This window comes from Malania oleifera, chromosome 1, assembly GCF_029873635.1.
Source record: "Malania oleifera isolate guangnan ecotype guangnan chromosome 1, ASM2987363v1, whole genome shotgun sequence".
Classification (NCBI taxonomy): Eukaryota; Viridiplantae; Streptophyta; class Magnoliopsida; order Santalales; family Ximeniaceae; genus Malania; species Malania oleifera.
The window spans coordinates 12,373,137-12,385,611 of record NC_080417.1 but is presented as its reverse complement, the minus strand read 5'-3'; the positions used below and the strand labels follow the sequence as shown (position 1 = coordinate 12,385,611).

The 12,475-nt window shown below is 35.2% G+C and overlaps 1 protein-coding gene across 2 annotated transcripts in view; it reads left to right on the top strand.

Annotated features, from left to right (window-relative positions):
* Positions 1-1,955, top strand: part of LOC131155300 (uncharacterized) — a 50,820-nt gene extending 48,865 nt beyond the window's left edge. Inside the window, exon 2 of one of the 2 annotated variants that reach the window (XM_058108346.1) lies at positions 1,616-1,955. In XM_058108346.1, coding sequence (XP_057964329.1) covers positions 1,616-1,693 — 78 coding nt within the window. In that variant the 3' untranslated portion in view covers positions 1,694-1,955. The remainder of the gene's footprint in view (positions 1-1,615) is intronic. The other variant, XM_058108354.1, reaches the window with a different exon arrangement.
* The last annotated feature ends 10,520 nt before the right edge of the window (positions 1,956-12,475 follow it).

The window sequence follows — 12,475 nt, the reverse complement described above, 5'->3', positions numbered from 1 at the left end:
GTTCAACACTGTGGGCTGATGCTATGTCAGGTTATCGGGGGCACCGACGTTTGCCGAAGGGTGTGAAATATCACTAGACTGTCGGCGTTTGCCAAAGGGTGTTAGATATCACGAGATTGTCGGGTTTTACCAAAGGGTGTGAGATACCACCAGACAGTTCAACTTCGAGCCGAAGGGTGTGACGACACCAGATTGTATTGCTTGTTTTGTGAAAATACTCTAACTAATTTTAACTGTTTTGATTGTTTAATTATGCATGTTAGTATGTCATGATAACACTCATATGCCACACATCGATATAACCTGATTCTTCCTTACTGAGAGGTGTCTCACCCCTGCTGTACGTACATATTTTATAGGTCGTTCGAGTAACCGGAATTAGTGTCTTGGTGTTGGAGCATAGAGATCGGTGTACTGCGAAAGGTACTTGGGTAAGTACTAGGATTAGACTAGGTTGTCTTTTGTGGTTTTGGCGGAAACACGAGTTTGTATTGTATTATAGATCCTAGTTCTTTCGTATAGACTCTGGTATGATACAGAATATGTATAGAAAGACTTTTCTTCCGCTGCGTATCTGTTGTGTATGTGAATGTGTATAGGGTGCCTGGGAACCCCACGGGGTCGGACCCTCATTCATTATGATGTATCATTGATTTTCTATGATACAGGGACAAGTTAAGTTACTATTTCACCCCTGGATCCCATTACTGGGTTCAGGGCATGACAATATAAATAAACTTGGTAGTATATTTTATGAAGATATATAACATAGCATATATTTATACAGAATTCATGATATGACAGATTTATACGGTTTCATGATATGATAGATTTATACAAATCATGATACGACATATTTATACATATCATGATATGACCGATTTGTATCATGATATGATAGATTTATACAGAATCATGATATGATAGATATATATAGATCATGATACGATAGTATTATTCATAATTATGAATATGACAGGTTTTGTATGGATTATGAATATGACTGGATCAATATAAAAATGTGAAAATGAAAACATGTTATTGTTTATGTTCTAAATAGTACCATATGGTATAAGAACCCTGATGGACCAATTATGTACAGAGCACGGTACCGTAGCTATTATGTTATATTTGTGCAACCACACTATAGCAAGAGTGTTGGTCAATGGAAAGTTGATTGAGCTCAGAGGAGTGTAAAGTACCCCCCTGGCAGTCCGGACTAGGCTGGGTAGGCCAATCGTACTTACAGAGGCGTATAGTTTGACCTAACTTGGTAGGCCAGCCAATGCTAAGTCCTGCCTTCGGGCCACACGACTCGATCATGTGGGGTTATTACATGATGTTATATGGTTATCCATTCAGGGAAATTCTCTTACCTATATATTTATATGATAATTTATGTACACAGAGAAATTTATTACGATAGAGCATGGTTTGAGAAAAGTATGTATTTTATAAATATATTGGTGTGAGTATAAATTTACATGATTTCTCAGTTAAAGTTGATAAATTGATAGATATGTGTACTACACTAAAACTCATGTTGCCACATACTAATAATAATTTATTCCATCTTACTGAGAAGTGTCTCACTCCAATAACTTTAATATTTTAGGAAATCCAGGAAGCCGAGCTTAGTCAGCTTCAAGAGAGAGGAGGTATAGATACTGTAGTTCAGGGTAAGTATTTGTGAGACAAGGTTATGCTTTGTGTATCTTGGGATATATTATGGATCTTTGGGAGAATATGTATGTATTTATGGTGATATTAGAACTCTGGTATTGTATCTAGGGATTATGTATATTATACTTCAGCAGTTTGGTTTATAGTCTAGTTTTTGTTATGGTATCAGAGTATATTTATGTAGTGAAAAATTTACGGGTCGTTACAATTGTTATGAATTAGTTATGATTAAGTTAAAAAATAATTTATATATTTGTTATAGGAATTACAAATTAGTTTTGTCATTACCCAATGTTTTTTGTGTCAAAATTGAAAAATCTTCTTCCTATATTTAAGTAGATTATGAAGATAGAACAACTTGAATGAACTTTGTAGTAAGTTTTTGGGTAAAAGATATTGACTTCTCTTATGGTTTGACAACACCACAAGGATTTATTTTGAGGTTCTAAAAATCTCACAGACGTTCCCTGATATTTTAAAAATTTTACAAGTCTCCCTTCACGTTTGATTTTTGAGACACTTATAACCCTAAAAAAAAAATTATCTTTTTCCAAATATAAGAGGAGATTTGTTTATTTTTTTAACAAATTTCAAGGAAGGCTTGTGAACATTTTGAAATTTTAGTGAGGTTTGTGAAAATTTTAATATTTTAGGGGAGATTCTTATATTTTTACAAATCTCAAGAGAATTAAGTGTCTTTTATTGTAATTTTTTATATCTTATTTCATAACAAAATTTCACATAGCATATGTTACAGTAGTAAGGTTTAGTGAAAAAAAAAATATTTTGAAAAAAAAATTATGCATTGTTTTTATTGATTAAGAGAATTAAGAAAATTTATCTAACTTTATCGCTTTTTTCCTTATAACATTTTAGGAGCTCTCTTTCCTCTTTTTATCCTATTTAGTTTAATTTTAATTTTTTTTATTTTCTTGATCCTCCATTCTAGGGGGGGGGGGGGGGAAGTAATAAAAGAGTGCAAAAGATTATTAAGGGTTTATTTGAATCAAGGATTTTACTTGAGAAAAGAAAAGGAAAGGAAAATTATTAACGCCAAGTTCCATTTGGGATGGCGATGAAATGGGAAGAATGGTCCTCAAATGAAAGGAGCTTTGTAAAAAGGACAAAATAGTGAATCACATGACACACAGTTGCCACCTTATTTTTTTTAAAAAAAATACATAAAAAAATTTAAAAACCCTAAAATGTTTTTTTCTAAAAATAGATTTTGAGTTCCAAATTACATTTGTGCATAGTAAATGTGATTAGTAAATCATCTCAGTGATGATCAGCCTTTTAGAACCCTTATAGGTGCCAATTCAAGGAATGGTTACGCACTTGTGTGTATGTGTTTCCCCAAAAAAAAAAACGACATTTTGTGAGACCTATATGGGGCACTAAATCCCATGGAGGCTTTACTACTCATCCTTTTTGAAAACTAGTTGAAAATTTGTTTAGGAAAAATAAGAAGAAGAAAAAAAAAATGTTTTGGCGGCTGGACCTACCACTTTCGGAGTAAGTTGTTTGCATACCTGAGACCTTGGGATCAAGTCGACATAGTTCAAAAAAAAAAAAGGGTTTGGGGGTTTTTTTTTTTTTGAAAAATAAGGAAAATTCAAGTTTTTTGAGTCGGGGTGGCCAACCTTAAAAATAACTCTTCGAAAATCGAGAAATAGTGCCTAATTTAAAAAGAAAGATAGCCTCATTTTGAGAAATAATTCGAAAAAACTCAATTTGGGAGAATCCAAAAGACTTTCAAGGTTAAAAAAACATTTTGGGATGAAATCCAATCTTGGGAAATAAGAATCGGGTTTTATTTTCATGAATGAGACAAAATCGGCAATGATTTTTTGAAAAAGGATTTCGTGGGGGTCCATGCGAGGAAATTAATCCCACGGGATCCCATTACTTTCTTAGGATAATTTTTTTTTTTAAATGGTACCAATTTTTTTAATTTCGAAACTAGGAGAACGAGTTCAACCCCTCCTTTAAAGGAAGGCTTTCATGGGGCCCATGCAAGAAAATTAATCCCCCAAGGGTCTTATTACTTTATCAAGGATTTTTTTTTTTTAAAAACGACACCATTTTTAATTTCAAAACCGGGGGAACGAGTTCAACTCCTTTTTTTTAAGGAGGCTTTCGTGGGGCCTATGCAAAGAAATTAATCCCACAAAGTCCCATTACTTCCTCAAAGACAAATTTTTTTTTTTTTTAAAAAGGTACCCATTTTGAATTTCAAAACTAGGGGAACATTTGAATATCTTTCTAAGTATTTTCGGATGTTCTTCATGTTGGACTTTGTAGTCATATCATTCACATATAACTTTACCTTTTGTGCATCATGCCATGGAAAAGGGTCATCATAGCCCTTTGATAAGTGGCACCAACATTCTTCAACCCAAAACGAATGACCTTATAACAAAAAGGGCCTATTGAGTTATGAAGGTGGTTTCTGCCTTATCTTATTATGTGTCTTAATTTGATTATACCCTGAAAACCCATCCATAAACGAAAACATCTTATGTTTTGTTGTATTGTTCACAAGCATATCGATATGAGGTAATGAAAAGTCATCTTTAGGATTTGCCCTATTCAAATCTCTATAGTCCGCACACATTCTAACTCTACCATCCTTTTTGGGGATTAGGACAATGTTTGCCACCCACTCCAGATAATGTGACATCTCTAGGAAACCTGCATAAAACTAGCTTACCCCTAAGCCACACCAGGATTTGATGGACAACCATATTGGTATCTAAGGTTGACATGTCATGATATGACCACGAAAATACATCTCTGAATTCATGCAAAAAGCTTATTATTTCGCTCCTTATTTGAGGGTCTATCAATATCCCAATCTTAACTTCCGTGGGGGATTCTTCCATAACCAAATTCATAGTCTCTGCTGCTTTTGCATACGACTTAATTCCTTTGCTATCTTGATTTAACAACCTTAAGATTTCCCCTAACATCTATGATTCTTTGATTCCCTCTTAGAGGTTGTGCGAGACACACTCATTACAATCAATATCATTCAAAAGGCCCTCTAGGTATGATTTAATTTTTTTTTTTTAATTTTTTGCAGAAAAATGGCAATGGGTACAAATAAAAGGAGTGATTTTATCATGAATTAAAAGACAAAGATGGAGTAAGAAACACACATACATTGAAAATAAAAAAGGATACACTTGTTTAAACTAAAAAAGAATAAAAGAAATAAAGAAAGAAAAAAGAGGGGGGGGGGGGGAGGGGCTCCCTTTGACCACAGGTCAAACCATCAGGAGAATAAGCATTTGGAAAATCATGTATACATTGGAAGAATAGTGACGGTCCAATTATCTAGAGGACAAAACAAAAATTTAGCAGCACTTGGATTGTTCAGCTCTTGTGTGATCACGTTGACTGATAATTGGCTCTCTAATAGGTTTGGGAGTCCCTCAAGCTTAGCATCTCCTTTTGGAATGACTTTTAATCTGGGACAAACAATACAAAAAGTCCTTGAAAAAGTGTAGCGAATATGCAGAAACACTAGACCAGGCTTATATGGAAATCTTCCCTCAAGATTCACTAGCCTCTTTTCTTTTTGCAAGGCTATAACATCGGCCCTATCCTTTTTTGTTGGGTGGAATCCCAAATCAAAAGTATCTTTATGGTTCTTCAATGTCACTGGCTTAGTTATCCCTTGTAGATGTTTTCCAAGTCCTTTGCCCACCTCTTAGTTTTGTTTCAGAATATTCACCGATGTAGGTGGGGAACACCATCTCAAAAGCGTTAAAAGAACCCTTGATTCTCTAATCATCGGTCCCGATGTGAGGCACTATTTCTAAATTGTATACCCCATGACTCTCTTCTTCTTTCACTATTATCAAATGATTCCCTTATATAAATTTCAACTTTTGATGCAAGGAGGATGGTACAACCCTTATTTTGTGGATCCATGGACACCCCAGTAGTATGTTGAATGAAGACATAATATCTAGGACTTGAAACATGATAGAAAAGGTACATGGCCCAATTTTAATATCTTGATCAATCTCTCCAGTGATTTCTCTAGTTGTTCCATTAAAGGCCTTGACCATGAGACTAATTTTTCTCATCAATGACTTGTTTACACTCTATCTCATTAGTGTGGTGTAAGGGCACACATTAAGGGCAAACCCATTATCCAACAGGATTCAAGATACAAGCACCTTTCTATGCTTGACTAAGATTTGCAGCGGACTTATATGGCCTCGCCCTTGCAGTCAGATCTCGTCATCTATATATGCTTTTTTGTTGACAACCTCTATTGAATTGACGAGATCAAATTGTTCCAATGGCACATATTGGGGCACATGGGCCTCGTTTAGTACCCTTATCATAGTGTTTCGATGGCCTTAAAAGGCCATGAGTAGTCTAAGCATAAAGATGTAGGCTAAGGTATTACTAAATTGATCCACAATGTCGCTGGTCTTTGGCTACTGAATAAACTTGGTGATCTCCTAATCATTAACTTTTCTCTTCTTATTTTCATCATCTTCCTTTCCTTCTTCTCCTTCCTTCTCTTTTTCTTTCTTCCTCTTCTCCAAATCTTCCAGAGTGTAACATCTTCCACTCTGAGTCATTCCCTTAACTTCGGCATTCCCAAACACATTAGGATCAATGACCTATACTTCATAATTTTAAGGCACGACTTGATCGGTTGAATAAGGGAAAGGTACAGGGAGTTGGAGGATCAATGACTTGTTCTTTAAAGAGGTAATGAGATGGACTGTTGGTGGGGCTATAGGTGATAATGACTGGTGGTGGAGATGGGCTGATGACATTCATATTCATGAGTTTAAACAACTCGTTGGGTTTGGTTGATGGATTCATGGATGAAGGAAGCTAATTGGTGGATGGTTCTAATAATGGAAGGGCATTGATGGACAATCATATTCACATGTGGGGTTCCATAATCTAGTACCGGGTTAGTTTTGATATTAGGGTGGGGCACTTCTTAGAACTTTAAAATGTCAACATCAATCAAGTTTTAGACCCGATGCTTCAAGGTCAGGAAATATTTTGTGGTATGTCTAAAAGAATCATATAGAATTTATATGTCACATTTAGGTTATGGCGCCTCATCTGTTGGCTTGACCTTATTGGGATAAGTACTATATTACTTTGAGCGTAGAGATGCTTAAATTGCTTAGTCAAAACAATTGGTAAAGTATCTCTTTGGGATTTGGAATTTGGATTGACTTGGTTGGAATTTAAAGCAGTTGAGGGGGTGGCATTTGCTTAGGGATTGGTTACAGGGGCAAGTGGGGTGGTGTAGGTATAAATGATTTGGGTTGAGGTTGGTTTATTTTGGGCTTTACCTTGGGCCACCATACCAATGTCTCCTTCCTTTTTCTCCTTTTTGACAAACGATGTCTTCTTCCCTATGCTCTATTCAATAGGTCAGGCGTAGTCCACCATCTTTCCTGTCTTCAATCCATTTTCGATTTTCTCCCTGATAGCCACAATAGTTGCAAAGCTAAACAGACTATGGGGGATCAAACTATCAAAGTATATCCCCTTTAAAGTCTAAAAAAATGTGGATACAAATTCTATGCTTATCAAAGGTGGGTCTACTTGTGCAACTGTTTCCCTCTACCTTTTTGTGTATTCCTTGAAGGTCTCTAAATCCTTATTTTCCTTGTTTTGCAAAATTGTGTGGTTAAGCGCCACATCTGCATTGAACTGGTATTACTTCAGAAATAAATTGGTAAGGTCTCTTCATTTCTAGACTTGGCTTTTGTCTAAGGATACATACCCTTTCAATGATGGACCTATGAGATTCTTATGGAACATATGCATTAGAAGCTTATGGTTTTTAGCATAAGGTGCCATCTTCCTAGCATACATATGGAGATGGATCTTTAGGCACCTCATTCCATTGTATTTGTCAAAATCAGTTACTTTGAATTTTTCGAGTAACAACACACAGATCATTAAAGTCTCTTACCCCTATATCTTGTAAACCTTGGATCGAACTCAATTGTTCCTTTATATAGGCCATCCTATCCTTGTTATTGGTAGAATGCTCTTCTTCTTCTTGTGGCTTTGATTGCTCTATAGATAGGGTTTGTCCAGTGCTATTTATAAAGGTTGGCTTTGAAGGGATTGGTGCAACCTGAGGGGGTTAAGCCTTGCCAATTATTGGTGTTTCCCTTTCATTAATTTTACGAACTCAACTGCAACCTTTTCTAAGGACTCTATCCTTTTGTCTATTAGCGTATTCTCGCTCTGACTTAACTTTAGTTGATCAATCTATGCTTCTAGATCTTGCTCGAGTGATAATGGGGTCTTGAGCAACATGATGGTGCCTCTTTTAGGGTGAAATTTTGAAAGTTTTATTTCTAGTGTACACAGAGTTAGAAAAATAATTAACAAAAAAAATACTAAAATAATAAAATGAACAAAAAGAGTTTGTTGCATCATGAACACGACATGCTATGGGACATTTGATTTTGTAACCCATACGGGCATTATCCGTACCACAAAAACGTACAAATCTAGTTTTCATACGTTCATCCTTAGAATTATACTACCCAAAGAAGGCAAACAAGAGAACTTTTATTCATAATTTTAGAAAAAAAATCATTACAATCAATACTGGGAAGAGTATAGAGAAGGCTCAAGTTGACTTGGTCGCCACTATCTGGGTTAGGGTCTCCTTGATCCTTGGGATGGTGGCTTGCTTTGGCCTACTGAAGAAGGGGATTCAAGGCCATCAACCTATCCCACATAACATAATATACACCAGTGATGATGCAAAGTTTTTCTTTAGTCTACCTCTTAGTAGCTTTGAGGATTGCGCACTATTCCTCCCTTTTCTTAATGACCTCCTCTAGCTGATTTGCATAATCTTTCTAGGCCTTAAGGTCTGGTAATTGATTTAGATTTTTTAGTTGAACCTCTCTGAGCCTTGCTCCTAGCTCTTGGTTCATTGCCATCAACCAGTCAATTTTCTCTTTTACCTGTAATGCTCTCTTAGCCCACTGAATCCTATCGCTATCTAGCTCTATCCTTTGCCTTTTTAGTGCTTGATTTTATATAGTCACTTGATCGGCCTCTGACTGCAACCTTTTCTTTGGTTGAATTTTTCTCCCTCGATATCTGCCATAAATTATGGTTTACCCAAGTCAACTTGTCAATCCTAAGTCTTAGCTTTTCTTCTTCATGAAAATTTCTGTACAATTCTTCATCGAGTCTCTTCTTCTGCCCTTTTAGCTTCTAGACCTTCTTTTGCCATTCTTAATAGTAAATGTGTTGTGTTGGCCTAACATGGCTTTCGAATCTTTTGTGATAACAAATAAAGGATAATTTAACAAGTTATGGCTTAAGTGATGATATTTCAGGAAACCTAGTATGTCAAGTTCAAAAGGTGCAAGAATTGAAAGTCCAAAGATCAAAAGTACCATAAAGTTATACTTCATTCACAAGGTGGGTGATCAAATGAAAGCTCAAATAGGTCCAAGATGGTCAAAACGTATGAAGCTTAAAGAATACACAAGCTCAAGAAAAAGATGATTCAAAGCAATGATATACATGAAGACTTCAAAGTTTAGAGAGTTTTGAATGTCTTTAGGAAGTCTTATGTAAGTACTTCACTTTAAATAACATTTGGAATGCTTGAAGCTCATTAGGGGTTAATATGGACTTAGAGACCTTACTTTGAAAACCCCAGAAAATACTCTTTAAAAGTATCATAGCAAGATGGCTAAGGATTTTGAAAACAAATATGAAAAACAATATGTTTATCTTTTCAGGCGATTGACCCTCGTAAACGGTTAGTTTTTTAAATGACTTTTAAATTTCAAATTTGAGTTGCTTGTGCCCCAAACTTTATAAAAACTTGGGCAATACTCCAAGTTTTTTGGGCAACATGAATTTATCACTTGTTTAGTCTATAAATGCATGGTTTCTCAAATCAAATCACACACCAAGAATTGAAAATCAGTTTTTAAGCTATATTGCTCACTCTCTCTCAAAGCTCTCTTGCACATATATTCTTGTTGAGAATTTTCAAATATATACTGAGTCTTTGATCACTGATCTAAGAGCAAAAACTTCTAAGTTTGATTCAAATCAAAGCAAGAAACCCGATGACATTCTTGAGCTTCAAATTCATTCTTATTTGATATTTACTTTGAAGTATTAGTTGTGCTTAATCTTGTACTAACCAGCTCTATCTAATAGCACTTCTTGTACACAAGAATTTTTTCTTGTGTCTTTGTTTTCTTGACGATTCAGGGTTATTGGATCGTTGTACCAAGTGTGGGATTTCGCTTGGAGAGGGGGCTCCACCTTAATTGAAGGAGGGATTGTAACAGTTTGCTTCGCCCGTAAAGAAGCATTATAGTGGAATTCTTAGGTGGTGTTGCCTAAGGCGAGGATGTAGGCTAGTATAATCCGAACCTTGTCAAAGCTCGGTCTCACTCTCTACCCTTACTCTTTAATTTTTTTGCATATATAAATTGTGTGGTTGTGTATCTAAGTGCAGGAAGTTGAAGGTTTAGATTGAGAAACTTTTTATTTAAGGAAGTACATTGATTAATTGTTTGCGAAAACCTTGGTTAAAAGGAAGTGCATAAAGTTCATAAATACAGAGCTTTTATCAAACTCTACCTTGAGTTATTCATATGCTGAATCGTTGAAAGTGTTGTTGCAAAAATATTGGTTAAGTAACTTGTGATTGGTAAATTGGTTGGTTGATTGGGTATTGTTTGACATTTTTGAAAGTATCACACTAAGAATCATTGGTTTGTATTTGATCAATTCATTGATTGAGTGTGGATTGTGATTGGCTTAATTAATACTTGAAAATCAAATAATTCTTGTTTGATTAAGAAACTTACAAAAGGTTGTGAATTTAGAAAAAGATTTAAAAGAAATTCATAAACCCAATTCACCCCCCCTCTTGGGACTACACCTTAGTTTTCAATTGGTATCAGAGCAAGATTATATCAAATCTATATAAAGATCTAAATGGCACACATAGGCGTAGCTCCCTCTGGAGAGGTTATTACTCGCTTAAACTGCGTAATTAGGTGCTTTAATTCATGCATTGAGGCTTATATTTTTAATTAAACCCCTAATTACTCTCAATATTTTAGCATGGTGTCATATTTATAATTTTTAGATTTCATTGAGTAATTTATGATTTTTTGGTATTTTTTATCGCAGGGTGATTATTGGAAGCCAAAACCGATGCTACTTTGTAATCTATTCGTAATTTTCTTGTTCGAGCTCTGATTGAGACGATTTGAAATCCTAGAGAAAGAAGAGAAGATTATTTATAACTTCCATGTTTTGAGTTTTAAGAGAAATAGGCTCTAAGATGACAAAAATTATCCTCGTTCATTAAGGATAAAATGAAAAGGAAATAAGAAAGGGAAGCAAAAAGAAGAAAAAAAAATCTGATGTGACCCGGCTATGCCGCCGAGTTTGGATCCTCCATGCATGCGTAAGGCTTCCTCCCCCTTCTCCTTCTTCCCAAGGCTTCCCCTCTCAGTTCCCTTGCTGCCAGCTACTGCTACTGTGTTGTGAATGCCCAACCGACACCAGGTGTTGCTGCTGCTGCAGCTGGAGAAGATTAGAAGCTCTCCCTGACTTCCTTATTGCTGCTGCTGGTTGCTGTTGCTGTTTGTAGAAGAAGAAGCACCCCGAGCCCTTCTACCTCTTGCTACCTTGCTGCCATAGCTATTGGACCTGAGCCACGGCCAACCGAGTTCCCAGCTCCCCTTTTGTTGTGCCACAGCTGCTGCTCTATTCCAGACCACCACCCTACGACCTTCTCTCTCTCTCTCTCTCTCTCTCTCTCTCTCTCTCTCTCTCTCTCTATTGTTGCTCTTAAATATTTAAATGTTTATTGTTGATTTTCAGTAAATTTTCTATTTAAGTTTTGAACTTTTAATTTTTTGTTGGATTGTTATTGCTAAAGTTTATTTATTTACTTTCTTTTCTTATTTATTGTTAGAAGTTAATTCTTTAGGATTTAATTTTGTTGGGTTCTAATTATTTTAATTTCGATTTAATTAAAGTTTGAGTTTTTATTTTGGTTTTTTTGTTTATTGCTTAAGTTCTTAAGGAGTTAAATTTTTGTTCTTGATAGTGTTAAAGCTTATTTATTTTTGTGTTCGATTGAGTTTTTTTTTTAATTATTGCGTGTTTTAATTTACGTAGGAAAGTTACCGTCTTTAGTTTCTATTCCGACGTTCAAATGCGTGTTTCAATTCTTGTTCGGTAGTTAACATAGGGTTGATAACGTAGGATTTCCATTTCTCGTTATTTAATTAAGTGCGTGTTAGGAATTAGGATTTAAATTGCATGTTTGTTTAATTTATCAAAATAAATCTCAAAAATCTAGAAAACCTGAATCTGAACTGTGTTCAGCGCCTTTTTTGTTTCTTATTTTCTAATTGGAATTACGCAAAATTTGAGATTAAATCGTATTCTCTAAGGAGAAGATCTGACCTTTGGGCTGATATTACAACAGAACTCCTATACTTGGGATAGTTTTCGAGATGCTCTTTTTTTTGAGTGAGTCAAGTTTTTGGCGCTGTTGCCGAGAAATGCCAGTTTTAATTTCAAATTTTGTGTTTTTACAATTATTTTTTATTTTTCATTGAATAAAAAATAAATAAAAATAAAAAAACAAAAAATTGAATTTTTTTTTTTTTTTAAAAAACTTATCTTGCTTCTTTGTTGCTATGTTGGTGAATTTTTGTTGTTTACATTGATGTTTGATGCCTTGGGTCCGAGATAATTCGCATAGACTGTC